The sequence below is a fragment of the Oncorhynchus clarkii genome, unplaced genomic scaffold (genome assembly GCF_045791955.1).
Source record: "Oncorhynchus clarkii lewisi isolate Uvic-CL-2024 unplaced genomic scaffold, UVic_Ocla_1.0 unplaced_contig_1321_pilon_pilon, whole genome shotgun sequence".
Lineage (NCBI taxonomy): Eukaryota > Metazoa > Chordata > Actinopteri > Salmoniformes > Salmonidae > Oncorhynchus > Oncorhynchus clarkii.
In genome coordinates this window covers 32,585-45,000 of record NW_027258082.1, presented here as the reverse complement: position 1 = coordinate 45,000, position 12,416 = coordinate 32,585, and the positions used below count along the sequence as shown (strand labels likewise).

The 12,416-nt window shown below is 45.9% G+C and overlaps 2 protein-coding genes across 2 annotated transcripts in view; one reads left to right on the top strand and one right to left on the bottom strand.

Annotated features, from left to right (window-relative positions):
- LOC139395245 (F-box/LRR-repeat protein 14) overlaps positions 1 to 2,771 on the top strand; it is a 2,834-nt gene extending 63 nt beyond the window's left edge. Inside the window, exon 1 of the mRNA XM_071142892.1 lies at positions 1 to 2,771. This exon is cut by the window's left edge and continues 63 nt beyond it. Within this exon, the coding sequence (XP_070998993.1) occupies positions 453 to 1,655 (1,203 nt within the window). The 5' untranslated portion in view covers positions 1 to 452 and the 3' untranslated portion in view covers positions 1,656 to 2,771.
- Positions 1 to 5,995, bottom strand: part of LOC139395244 (protein Wnt-5b) — an 87,776-nt gene extending 81,781 nt beyond the window's left edge. Inside the window, exon 1 of the mRNA XM_071142891.1 lies at positions 5,827 to 5,995. The gene's annotated coding sequence lies outside the window, so the exon portion shown is untranslated. The remainder of the gene's footprint in view (positions 1 to 5,826) is intronic.
- Positions 5,996 to 12,416: the final 6,421 nt, after the last annotated feature.

Below are 12,416 nucleotides of genomic sequence, written 5' to 3'. Positions count from 1 at the left end.
GAGGAAGAGAGACAGAGAGAAGAAGCAGACTGGAATTCCAACCCTCCTTGTATTTATGATAGTTTAAAGGTCTCTTTTGAAAATGTATGACCGTTTGGATCCTCGGCGCGAGCCTAGACGTGTTTCTAAAGGCATCATAGGTTGCGTCGTCTGACCAAGGAGGGCTCGGGCGCTTTCCGTTCCTATCCTTCGCTTCCCCCCTCTTGGTGAGGGGCTATATTGGAACAAGGTTTTGGGGCTTTTTTGCATTTGAATTCTACTGCGCAACCAGACGGATCACGTGGGATGTGGAGTTGATCGATTTGCGCCGTTAAATGTGAAAAGAGGAACGGGGAAAAGGTCTGTTAAAAAAGCATAACCGCTTTCTTCCGGATTACAGGGGACTCTACTTTTACGGAGGGAAATACGTCGGTGGGCTCCGGGACCCGGAGTGATTTTTATGCCTGTTTAAAATGGAGACGCACATATCGTGCCTCTTTCCGGAAATTTTAGCCATGATTTTCAGCTACTTGGATGTAAGGGACAAAGGCAGGGTGGCCCAAGTGTGTGCTGCTTGGAGGGACGCTTCCTACCACAAGTCGGTGTGGAGGGGGGTGGAAGCCAAGCTGCATCTGCGGCGGGCCAATCCTTCTCTCTTCCCCAGCCTACAGGCCCGCGGAATCCGGAGAGTACAGATTCTCAGCCTGCGGCGGAGCCTCAGCTACGTGATCCAGGGGATGCCAAACATCGAGAGCCTGAACCTGAGTGGCTGCTATAACTTAACGGATAACGGCCTGGGCCACGCGTTTGTCCAGGAGATCCCTTCCCTTCGGGTTCTAAACCTTAGTCTGTGTAAGCAGATCACGGACTCCAGCCTGGGCCGGATCGCCCAGTATCTGAAGAACCTGGAGGTTCTGGAACTGGGCGGGTGTAGTAACATCACCAACACGGGGCTGTTGCTCATAGCGTGGGGTTTACACCGGCTCAAGAGCCTCAATCTCCGCAGCTGCCGGCATGTGTCTGACGTGGGCATCGGGCACCTGGCGGGCATGACCCGCAGCGCAGCGGAGGGCTGTCTCAACCTGGAATACCTGACGCTGCAGGACTGTCAGAAACTTACGGATCTGTCCCTCAAGCACATCTCGAAGGGCCTGGCTAAGCTCAAAGTTCTCAACCTGAGTTTCTGTGGCGGGATCTCTGACGCAGGTATGATCCACCTCTCCCACATGACCAGCCTCTGGAGCCTTAACCTGCGCTCGTGCGACAACATCAGTGACACGGGCATCATGCACCTGGCCATGGGCACGCTGCGGCTCTCCGGGCTAGACATGTCCTTCTGTGACAAGATAGGGGACCAGAGTCTGGCTTACATCGCCCAGGGCCTGTACCAGCTCAAATCCCTGTCCCTGTGCTCGTGCCACATTAGTGACGATGGCATCAACAGGATGGTGCGCCAGATGCATGAGCTGAGAACCCTGAACATTGGACAGTGTGTGCGGATTACAGACAAAGGACTGGAGCTCATTGCCGACCACTTGACTCAGTTGACGGGGATCGATCTGTATGGATGTACTAAAATCACGAAACGGGGACTGGAAAGGATAACGCAGCTCCCATGCCTTAAAGTTTTGAATCTGGGACTTTGGCAGATGACAGAGAGTGAAAAAGTGAGGTGAAACTAACTTGGCGAGGATTAGTTGGGGAGGGGGACACACACAGAGAGGAGAAGGGGTAACGGAGCAGGAGACCAGTGGGCGGGGAAATGTTCCTTCTAAAAAATAGATATATATATCCTCTGCTCTCAATCTCGTCGTAGTTGGATATTTTCTCATTCAATGTAACTTAATGCTACAAAACTGTGATTAAAAAATATGTTGCGCAATTTTAGGCCAAATGAAAACAAGATTAATCATCATCAAATGCATGTTTTCATTATTAACAACACAATATCCCGCCCCCGCATTATGAAGACAAACTACTTTTTATTATTATAAAGAGTCGCAATATTTAACTTCAAACTCTCCAACTATCGCGCCTAATACATTTGGCTACCTCGTTTATCAATGTGTTGTAATAAATCCGTGTATTCTTAAAAAGAAAGAGAGGAGATAAATTGTGCCTATAGACAGTAGTAGTCCCCTCCCCCAACGCGTCTCGCGCTTGGAGAATCCTAGCAGCAAAAAGAAACGCTCTCTAACTACCTTTGTGTTAATTTGCCCAGAAACGCTTAACAATGAAGAAGAGAAACGAACAGAGTTTCGTTTAAAAGGACTGTTCACACTCAGACAAAAATAGCGACTTTTATGCAAATTAAAACGGACTGGTTTGTTTCCAAAATCATTTTATTTTTGTTTTGTTTACTTTTTTAGCCCAACTTAAAGGCCTTGTAGCCTTGGATTCAAGCTTTGAATAATGGGACCCTTCCTTCCCTATATTATTTTGGTGTGTTTATGCTTATGGAAGCAGATATTGTCGAATTATTGCTGTTATTCAGAGCGTTGTACTTCAAATTGAAGTGATTTCTATAATAGAAATGCTGCCCCTACCCCAATCAGGTGTTTTCCAACTAATCCTCCATATCCTCTAGAATATGGGTTGCTACCTTTTAAACACAATCATACACACGAGTCCACAATAACAACAGAAGAGACACTCCTTTGGAATAGAATCTAAATACACGCTTTAGAATTAAGAAGCAATCGATCCTTATTTTCTCGGCTTCCAAGTGAATGCGTGTCAGGCCTACATGGAACCTATGGGATAACATAACATGACGTTATGAGCGAACTGAACTGCAACATTCATTGCGTCCTGCTGAGAGACTACTGTGTTTTAATGTACTGTATATGTGTTTGTAAAAAAAAAACAGAATCCAAAATGAAATGGTTTTATATTCTTACAGTAAACATTAAAGTTGATATTTATATAATAAATGAAAAGGTGATGTGGACTCGTTTTGTACGGGGATTGTATTGTAGACTAGTAACCTAGTACTTATTGTTTTCTTGTGATCATCCTTGTTACAAGACCACGCACTCCTGCTTTGATCGAAAACGTGTCCATTTCTAAGAGAAACCGCTGTTTATGTCCGTAGATCCCCGGTAGAGACAAGGTATTTAAAACAACAACAAAAAAAGACAAGAATTGTCCACATATTATTAATCGTTCGGATCACAACCATAATCTTACGAATTTGATTGTTCGGTTTCGAGAAACAGTTGTAATGTTGATATGCCGGCTTGGATTGTTAAATTATTTACGAGCAGATTCAAAATGGATGCTTCCCTTGATTTTGCTTGTTCTAATTATCAGTCTGACGTATTGTGTTGATAGGTTTCAGCTGCTTGCCTCTCAAAGGGCTGTCACTAACGTGGCTCTAAATCTGGGGATATTAAACCCCTCACGCCCGTTGACATATTAGCATTTTATTGTGCTGTTTTTCTGTGATATTCTAGGCTACAGCCTAGGTTTTGTCTGTTCAAATGTTGCTAACATTTGGTTCTGTGTTCTAATTTGCGCTATTTGCTTTCTGTTTCTTTAGCCAAATGTGTGTTTAGAATAAGAGTGGGATACCGGCAGTTGCTTTTGTTTCCCGAAGTTAAAAAGGCACGTTGGGATTTTTCTCTAGCTTGCTCAGTCACGCATACCAGATCTGAGAGACTGCCTTGGTCCCACGGGACGTCTTCTCTCCTCCCACCCGCTCCCTTCTCCTCACCACCCAAAACTCAGCCGACACCCCCCCCCCTCCTGTCTCACAGACACTTTTTAACATTCCACACCATCATTCAAAGCATTTAGGCTTTCTTCTTCTTGCCCCGTCTCTGTCCGTTCTGGACCAGAGAGAGTGAAAGAGGGAAAGAGAGAATTCACTGCGTGCTGTTTTAGACTCGTCTTGGTCTTGTGCAATAACCACATAACAGTGAGATAACCCCCATTCTATAGATAAACAGGGTACAGTATTTTAGAACATCTTATCTCATATTTGTTTAGCAAAATAATAATTAAAAAAATGTCCTTAAATACAGGGGTCTTCTTTTAATGTTGATGTTATGTTCTGGTAGTTCTACCTTGACTGAAAGACTACATTTGTCAGTTGATTATCTTGGAGATCCCTATCTGATAAGATATCCCCTTGAGTTGATTGATGTCTGATTGTACTTCAATCAAAATGGCTCCTGCTTGCTATTCTTTTCAGTCAAATTTAGTTTGTACTTCAGTTGAAATAAGTCCCGCTGTGGTATTAAATCTATGTTTGTATTTTAGTTCAAAATGGCTGTTGATATACTTTTCAGATGAATTCAGTTTGTAGTTGAAATGGCTATTGTAGTACTTTTCATTCAATTTAATTGGTAGGCCAACTTCAGTTAAAATAGTCCCTGCTACGGTTCAATTGCATTGATTTTGATACTGTAGTTAGTTTGTAGCAAAGTTGTTTCAAACAGTTATTTTTGCAGAGTTGAGCTGTCACGTTCACAGTGTTACTTTAAAGCCTTACTTTGCTTTGAGAGGGAGAACCAGAGCCTTTTTACTGCTAACATTAAGGGGAACTGGCTCTCCTCAACAAAGCAAGAGGGACATCTGCAATAATGCTAGCCAAGGCTCACCACCTCTCTCCACCTCCTCTCTCCACCTCTCTCCATCTCCTCTCCTCTTTACCTCTCTCCACCTCTCTCCTCTTTACCTCTCTCCACCTCCTCTCTCCTCTTTACCTCTCTCCACCTCCTCTCCCCTCTTTACCTCCTCTCCACCTCTCTCCACCTCCTCCCTCCTCTCCTCCTTTCCATCCCCTCTCTCCACCTCCTCTCTCCTCGCTAAGTCTCCACCTCCTCTCTCCTCTCCACCTCTCTCCACCTCTCTCCACCTCCTCTCTCCCTCTCTCCACCTCCTCTCTCCACATCCTCTCTCCTCCCTAAGTCTCCACCTCCTCTCTCCTCTCCACCTCTCTCCCTCTCTCCACCTCCTCTCTCCTCTCCTCCTCTCCACCTCCTTTCTCCCTCTCTCCACCTCCTCTCTCCTCTTCTCCTCTCCACCTCCTCTCTCCCCCTCTCCACCTCCTCTCTCCACCTCCTCTCTCCACATCTTCTCTCCTCCCTAAGTCTCCACCTCTTTCCACCTCCACCTCTCTCCACCTCCTCTCTCCCTCGCTCCACCTCCTCTCTCCACATCCTCTCTCCTCCCTAAGTCTCCACCTCTCTCCACCTCCTCTCTCCACATCCTCTCTCCTCCCTAAGTCTCCACCTCCTCTCTCCCTCTCTCCACCTCCTCTCTCCACATCCTCTCTCCTCCCTAAGTCTCCACCTCCTCTCTCCCTCTCTCCACATCCTCTCTCCTCCCTAAGTCTCCACCTCTTTCCACCTCTGCTTTACAACGCCTGCAGTTTAAAGGTGTTGCTGACTTACAGTAGAAACGCTTTGATGTTTTCAGTGGCCTTCGGGGGGTTGTGTGTGTGTGTGTGAGAGAAGCCTACAGGGGGTTTGAGTGTGGCAGGACTTTTATCAGAGCTACAGGAGCTGAAAAAAATCCTGGCCTCCGGAAAAAGCATTTGGCGTGGCTGCCGTTTGATTGCAGGCTGGGGCCCGAAAGACCAAAAGATCTGGCTGGAGGTGTGTTGTAACTGTGTGTGCGTTCCAAATGACACCCTTTTCCCTCTATAGTGCACTGCTTTAGACCAGGCCCCATAGGGCACTACACAGGGAATAGGGGGCTATTTGTGAAGCAGACTGTACCACTGAAATGTATATTATTTGTGAAGAGGGAAGTTAGCGAAAGAGGGGTGAGATTCTTATAGAATATACTGTTGAGGCGAGAGGTGTGTGTGGACAGTAGTTAGAGAGAAAAGTAACTTACTGTATAGGCCTGGGTTAGGCTAGCAGGAGCAGAAGTAGGGAGTGGAGGAGGGAGGAGGAAAGGTGACGCTGCCTCTCCCTAATGTCTGATCCCTGGAAAAAGAAAAGCAGAGGAATTTGTGAGTCACTATTTGACTTTGGACTGCTAAAAGTGAGTGTGGCGCGTTACAATCCAGGCTGAGGAGAGAAGAGACAGTTAGACAGGCTGTCTACTGCACCTCACTATAGAAACCTGCTGTCTACCGCACCTCACTGTAGAAACCTGCTGTCTACTGCACCTCACTATAGAAACCTGCTGTCTACTGCACCTCACTATAGAAACCTGCTGTCTACTGCACCTCACTGTAGAAACCTGCTGTCTACTGCACCTCACTATAGAAACCTGCTGTCTACTGCACCTCACTATAGAAACCTGCTGTCTACTGCACCTCACTGTAGAAACCTGCTGTCTACTGCACCTCACTGTAGAAACCTGCTGTCTACTGCACCTCACTGTAGAAACCTGCTGTCTACTGCACCTCACTATAGAAACCTGCTGTCTACTGCACCTCACTGTAGAAACCTGCTGTCTACTGCACCTCACTGTAGAAACCTGCTGTCTACTGCACCTCACTGTAGAAACCTGCTGTCTACTGCACCTCACTATAGAAACCTGCTGTCTACTGCACCTCACTGTAGAAACCTGCTGTCTACTGCACCTCACTATAGAAACATGCTGTCTACTGCACCTCACTATAGAAACCTGCTGTCTACTGCACCTCACTATAGAAACCTGCTGTCTACTGCACCTCACTATAGAAACCTGCTGTCTACTGCACCTCACTGTAGAAACCTGCTGTCTACTGCACCTCACTATAGAAACCTGCTGTCTACTGCACCTCACTGTAGAAACCTGCTGTCTACTGCACCTCACTATAGAAACCTGCTGTCTACTGCACCTCACTGTAGAAACCTGCTGTCTACTGCACCTCACTATAGAAACCTGCTGTCTACTGCACCTCACTATAGAAACCTGCTGTCTACTGCACCTCACTGTAGAAACCTGCTGTCTACTGCACCTCACTATAGAAACCTGCTGTCTACTGCACCTCACTGTAGAAACCTGCTGTCTACTGCACCTCACTGTAGAAACCTGCTGTCTACTGCACCTCACTGTAGAAACCTGCTGTCTACTGCACCTCACTATAGAAACCTGCTGTCTACTGCACCTCACTGTAGAAACCTGCTGTCTACTGCACCTCACTATAGAAACATGCTGTCTACTGCACCTCACTATAGAAACCTGCTGTCTACTGCACCTCACTATAGAAACCTGCTGTCTACTGCACCTCACTATAGAAACCTGCTGTCTACTGCACCTCACTGTAGAAACCTGCTGTCTACTGCACCTCACTATAGAAACCTGCTGTCTACTGCACCTCACTGTAGAAACCTGCTGTCTACTGCACCTCACTATAGAAACCTGCTGTCTACTGCACCTCACTGTAGAAACCTGCTGTCTACTGCACCTCACTATAGAAACCTGCTGTCTACTGCACCTCACTATAGAAACCTGCTGTCTACTGCACCTCACTATAGAAACCTGCTGTCTACTGCACCTCACTATATAAACCTGCTGTCTACTGCACCTCACTATAGAAACCTGCTGTCTACTGCACCTCACTATAGAAACCTGCTGTCTACTGCACCTCACTGTAGAAACCTGCTGTCTACTGCACCTCACTATAGAAACCTGCTGTCTACTGCACCTCACTATAGAAACCTGCTGTCTACTGCACCTCACTATAGAAACCTGCTGTCTACCGCACCTCACTGTAGAAACCTGCTGTCTACTGCACCTCACTATAGAAACCTGCTGTCTACTGCACCTCACTGTAGAAACCTGCTGTCTACTGCACCTCACTATAGAAACCTGCTGTCTACTGCACCTCACTGTAGAAACCTGCTGTCTACTGCACCTCACTATAGAGACCTGCTGTCTACTGCACCTCACTATAGACACCTGCTGTCTACTGCACCTCACTATAGAAACCTGCTGTCTACTGCACCTCACTATAGAAACCTGCTGTCTACTGCACCTCACTATAGAAACCTGCTGTCTACTGCACCTCACTATAGAAACCTGCTGTCTACTGCACCTCACTATAGAAACCTGCTGTCTACTGCACCTCACTATAGAAACCTGCTGTCTACTGCACCTCACTATAGAAACCTGCTGTCTACTGCACCTCACTGTAGAAACCTGTCTACTGCACCTCACTATAGAAACCTGCTGTCTACTGCACCTCACTATAGAAACCTGCTGTCTACTGCACCTCACTATAGAAACCTGCTGTCTACTGCACCTCACTATAGAAACCTGCTGTCTACTGCACCTCACTATAGAAACCTGCTGTCTACTGCACCTCACTATATAAACCTGCTGTCTACTGCACCTCACTATATAAACCTGCTGTCTACTGCACCTCACTATATAAACCTGCTGTCTACTGCACCTCACTATAGAAACCTGCTGTCTACTGCACCTCACTGTAGAAACCTGCTGTCTACTGCACCTCACTATAGAAACCTGCTGTCTACTGCACCTCACCATAGAAACCTGCTGTCTACTGCACCTCACTATAGAAACCTGCTGTCTACTGCACCTCACTATAGAAACCTGCTGTCTACTGCACCTCACTATAGAAACCTGCTGTCTACTGCACCTCACTATAGAAACCTGCTGTCTACTGCACCTCACTATAGAAACCTGCTGTCTACTGCACCTCACTATAGAAACCTGCTGTCTACTGCACCTCACTATATAAACCTGCTGTCTACTGCACCTCACTATAGAAACCTGCTGTCTACTGCACCTCACTATAGAAACCTGCTGTCTACTGCACCTCACTATAGAAACCTGCTGTCTACTGCACCTCACTGTAGAAACCTGCTGTCTACTGCACCTCACTATAGAAACCTGCTGTCTACTGCACCTCACTATAGAAACCTGCTGTCTACTGCACCTCACTATATAAACCTGCTGTCTACTGCACCTCACTATATAAACCTGCTGTCTACTGCACCTCACTATATAAACCTGCTGTCTACTGCACCTCACTATATAAACCTGCTGTCTACTGCACCTCACTATAGAAACCTGCTGTCTACTGCACCTCACTGTAGAAACCTGCTGTCTACTGCACCTCACTATAGAAACCTGCTGTCTACTGCACCTCACTGTAGAAACCTGCTGTCTACTGCACCTCACTATAGAAACCTGCTGTCTACTGCACCTCACTATAGAAACCTGCTGTCTACTGCACCTCACTATAGAAACCTGCTGTCTACTGCACCTCACTATAGAAACCTGCTGTCTACTGCACCTCACTATAGAAACCTGCTGTCTACTGCACCTCACTATAGAAACCTGCTGTCTACTGCACCTCACTATAGAAACCTGCTGTCTACTGCACCTCACTATATAAACATGCTGTCTACTGCACCTCACTATAGAAACCTGCTGCCTGTACCAGAGATATAGACACACAAACCTGCTGCCTGTACCAGAGATATAGACACATAAACCTGCTGCCTGTACCAGAGATATAGACACACAAACCTGCTGCCTGTACCAGAGATATAGACACACAAACCTGCTGCCTGTACCAGAGATATAGACACACAAACCTGCTGCCTGTACCAGAGATATAGACACACAAACCTGCTGCCTGTACCAGAGATATAGACACACAAACCTGCTGCCTGTACCAGAGATATAGACACACAAACCTGCTGCCTGTACCAGAGATATAGACACACAAACCTGCTGCCTGTACCAGAGATATAGACACACAAACCTGCTGCCTGTACCAGAGATATAGACACACAAACCTGCTGCCTGTACCAGAGATATAGACACACAAACCTGCTGCCTGTACCAGAGATATAGACACACAAACCTGCTGCCTGTACCAGAGATATAGACACACAAACCTGCTGCCTGTACCAGAGATATAGACACACAAACCTGCTGCCTGTACCAGAGATATAGACACATAAACCTGCTGCCTGTACCAGAGATGTAGACACACAAACCTGCTGCCTGTACCAGAGATGTAGACACACAAACCTGCTGCCTGTACCAGAGATATAGACACACAAACCTGCTGCCTGTACCAGAGATATAGACACACAAACCTGCTGCCTGTACCAGAGATATAGACACACAAACCTGCTGCCTGTACCAGAGATGTAGACACATAAACCTGCTGCCTGTACCAGAGATATAGACACACAAACCTGCTGCCTGTACCAGATATATAGACACACAAACCTGCTGCCTGTACCAGAGATATAGACACACAAACCTGCTGCCTGTACCAGAGATATAGACACACAAACCTGCTGCCTGTACCAGAGATATAGACACACAAACCTGCTGCCTGTACCAGAGATATAGACACACAAACCTGCTGCCTGTACCAGAGATATAGACACACAAACCTGCTGCCTGTACCAGAGATATAGACACACAAACCTGCTGCCTGTACCAGAGATATAGACACACAAACCTGCTGCCTGTACCAGAGATATAGACACACAAACCTGCTGCCTGTACCAGAGATATAGACACACAAACCTGCTGCCTGTACCAGAGATATAGACACACAAACCTGCTGCCTGTACCAGAGATATAGACACATAAACCTGCTGCCTGTACCAGAGATATAGACACACAAACCTGCTGCCTGTACCAGAGATATAGACACACAAACCTGCTGCCTGTACCAGATATATAGACACACAAACCTGCTGCCTGTACCAGAGATATAGACACACAAACCTGCTGCCTGTACCAGAGATATAGACACACAAACCTGCTGCCTGTACCAGATATATAGACACACAAACCTGCTGCCTGTACCAGAGATATAGACACACAAACCTGCTGCCTGTACCAGAGATATAGACACACAAACCTGCTTCCTGTACCAGAGATATAGACACACAAACCTGCTGCCTGTACCAGATATATAGACACACAAACCTGCTGCCTGTACCAGAGATATAGACACACAAACCTGCTGCCTGTACCAGAGATATAGACACACAAACCTGCTGCCTGTACCAGAGATATAGACACACAAACCTGCTGCCTGTACCAGAGATATAGACACACAAACCTGCTTCCTGTACCAGAGATATAGACACACAAACCTGCTGCCTGTACCAGATATATAGACACACAAACCTGCTGCCTGTACCAGAGATATAGACACACAAACCTGCTGCCTGTACCAGAGATATAGACACACAAACCTGCTGCCTGTACCAGAGATATAGACACACAAACCTGCTGCCTGTACCAGAGATATAGACACACAAACCTGCTGCCTGTACCAGAGATATAGACACACAAACCTGCTGCCTGTACCAGAGATATAGACACACAAACCTGCTGCCTGTACCAGAGATATAGACACACAAACCTGCTGCCTGTACCAGAGATATAGACACACAAACCTGCTGCCTGTACCAAAGATATAGACACACAAACCTGCTGCCTGTACCAGAGATATAGACACACAAACCTGCTGCCTGTACCAGAGACATAGACACACAAACCTGCTGCCTGTACCAGAGATATAGACACACAAACCTGCTGCCTGTACCAGAGATAAAGAGGTTCAGTTACTGTGTTATTGGGCTGGTTTCCCAGGACACAGATTAAGCCTGGTCCTGAACTAAAAAGCATGCTACATTTAAGAATCTCTCTTTAAATATATTTTTAGTCCAGGAATATAGGCTTAATTTGTGTCTGGGAATACAGACACTGTGTCATTGGGCTGGTTTCCCAGGCACAGATTAAGCCTTGCCCTGGTCTAATGGAGAATTCAATTGTCAATGAAGAAATACCTTTTTAGTCCAGAACTAGGATGAATCTGTATCTGGGAAACCAGCCTTTAGAGTTGTGTTATTGGGCGGAGTCTTTGACTAACAAAACACTATTGGTTTAATGTTGCTCTGGAAACCAGTTCATACTATGTCTCAGAGCTGAGCCCCCTCCCAGTCTAGGTTTCAACCCTCAGTCAGACAGGGCTGGGCTGGGATATTACGAGTAGGATTTCCAGGCTCTGGTAATGATATCCAGATGAGATTTGTATTTAGCCATGTTCACACATTGGTGACATTTACAGTCTCAGATAATATGGAGAGGGCCTTCAGAAAGTATTCATACTCCTTGACTTATACCACGGTTTGTTGTTACATATTGAATTCAAAATGGATATATATATATATATTTTAAATCTCACCCATCTACACACAATACCCCACAATAACAAGGTGAAAACATGTTTTAAAAAAAACATTTTTGCAAATGTATTGAAAATTAATTTCCAAAATCTAATTTACATAAGTATTCACACCCCCTGAGTCAATACATGTTAGAATCACATTTGGCACATTTGTCTCTAAGAGCTTTACATACCTGGATTGTACAATATTTGGCAATTATTATTTTCAAAAGTCTTGCCATAGAGTTTCAAGACGATTTAAGTCAAAACTGTAACCAGGCGACTCAGGAACATTCAATATTGTTTTTCTGAA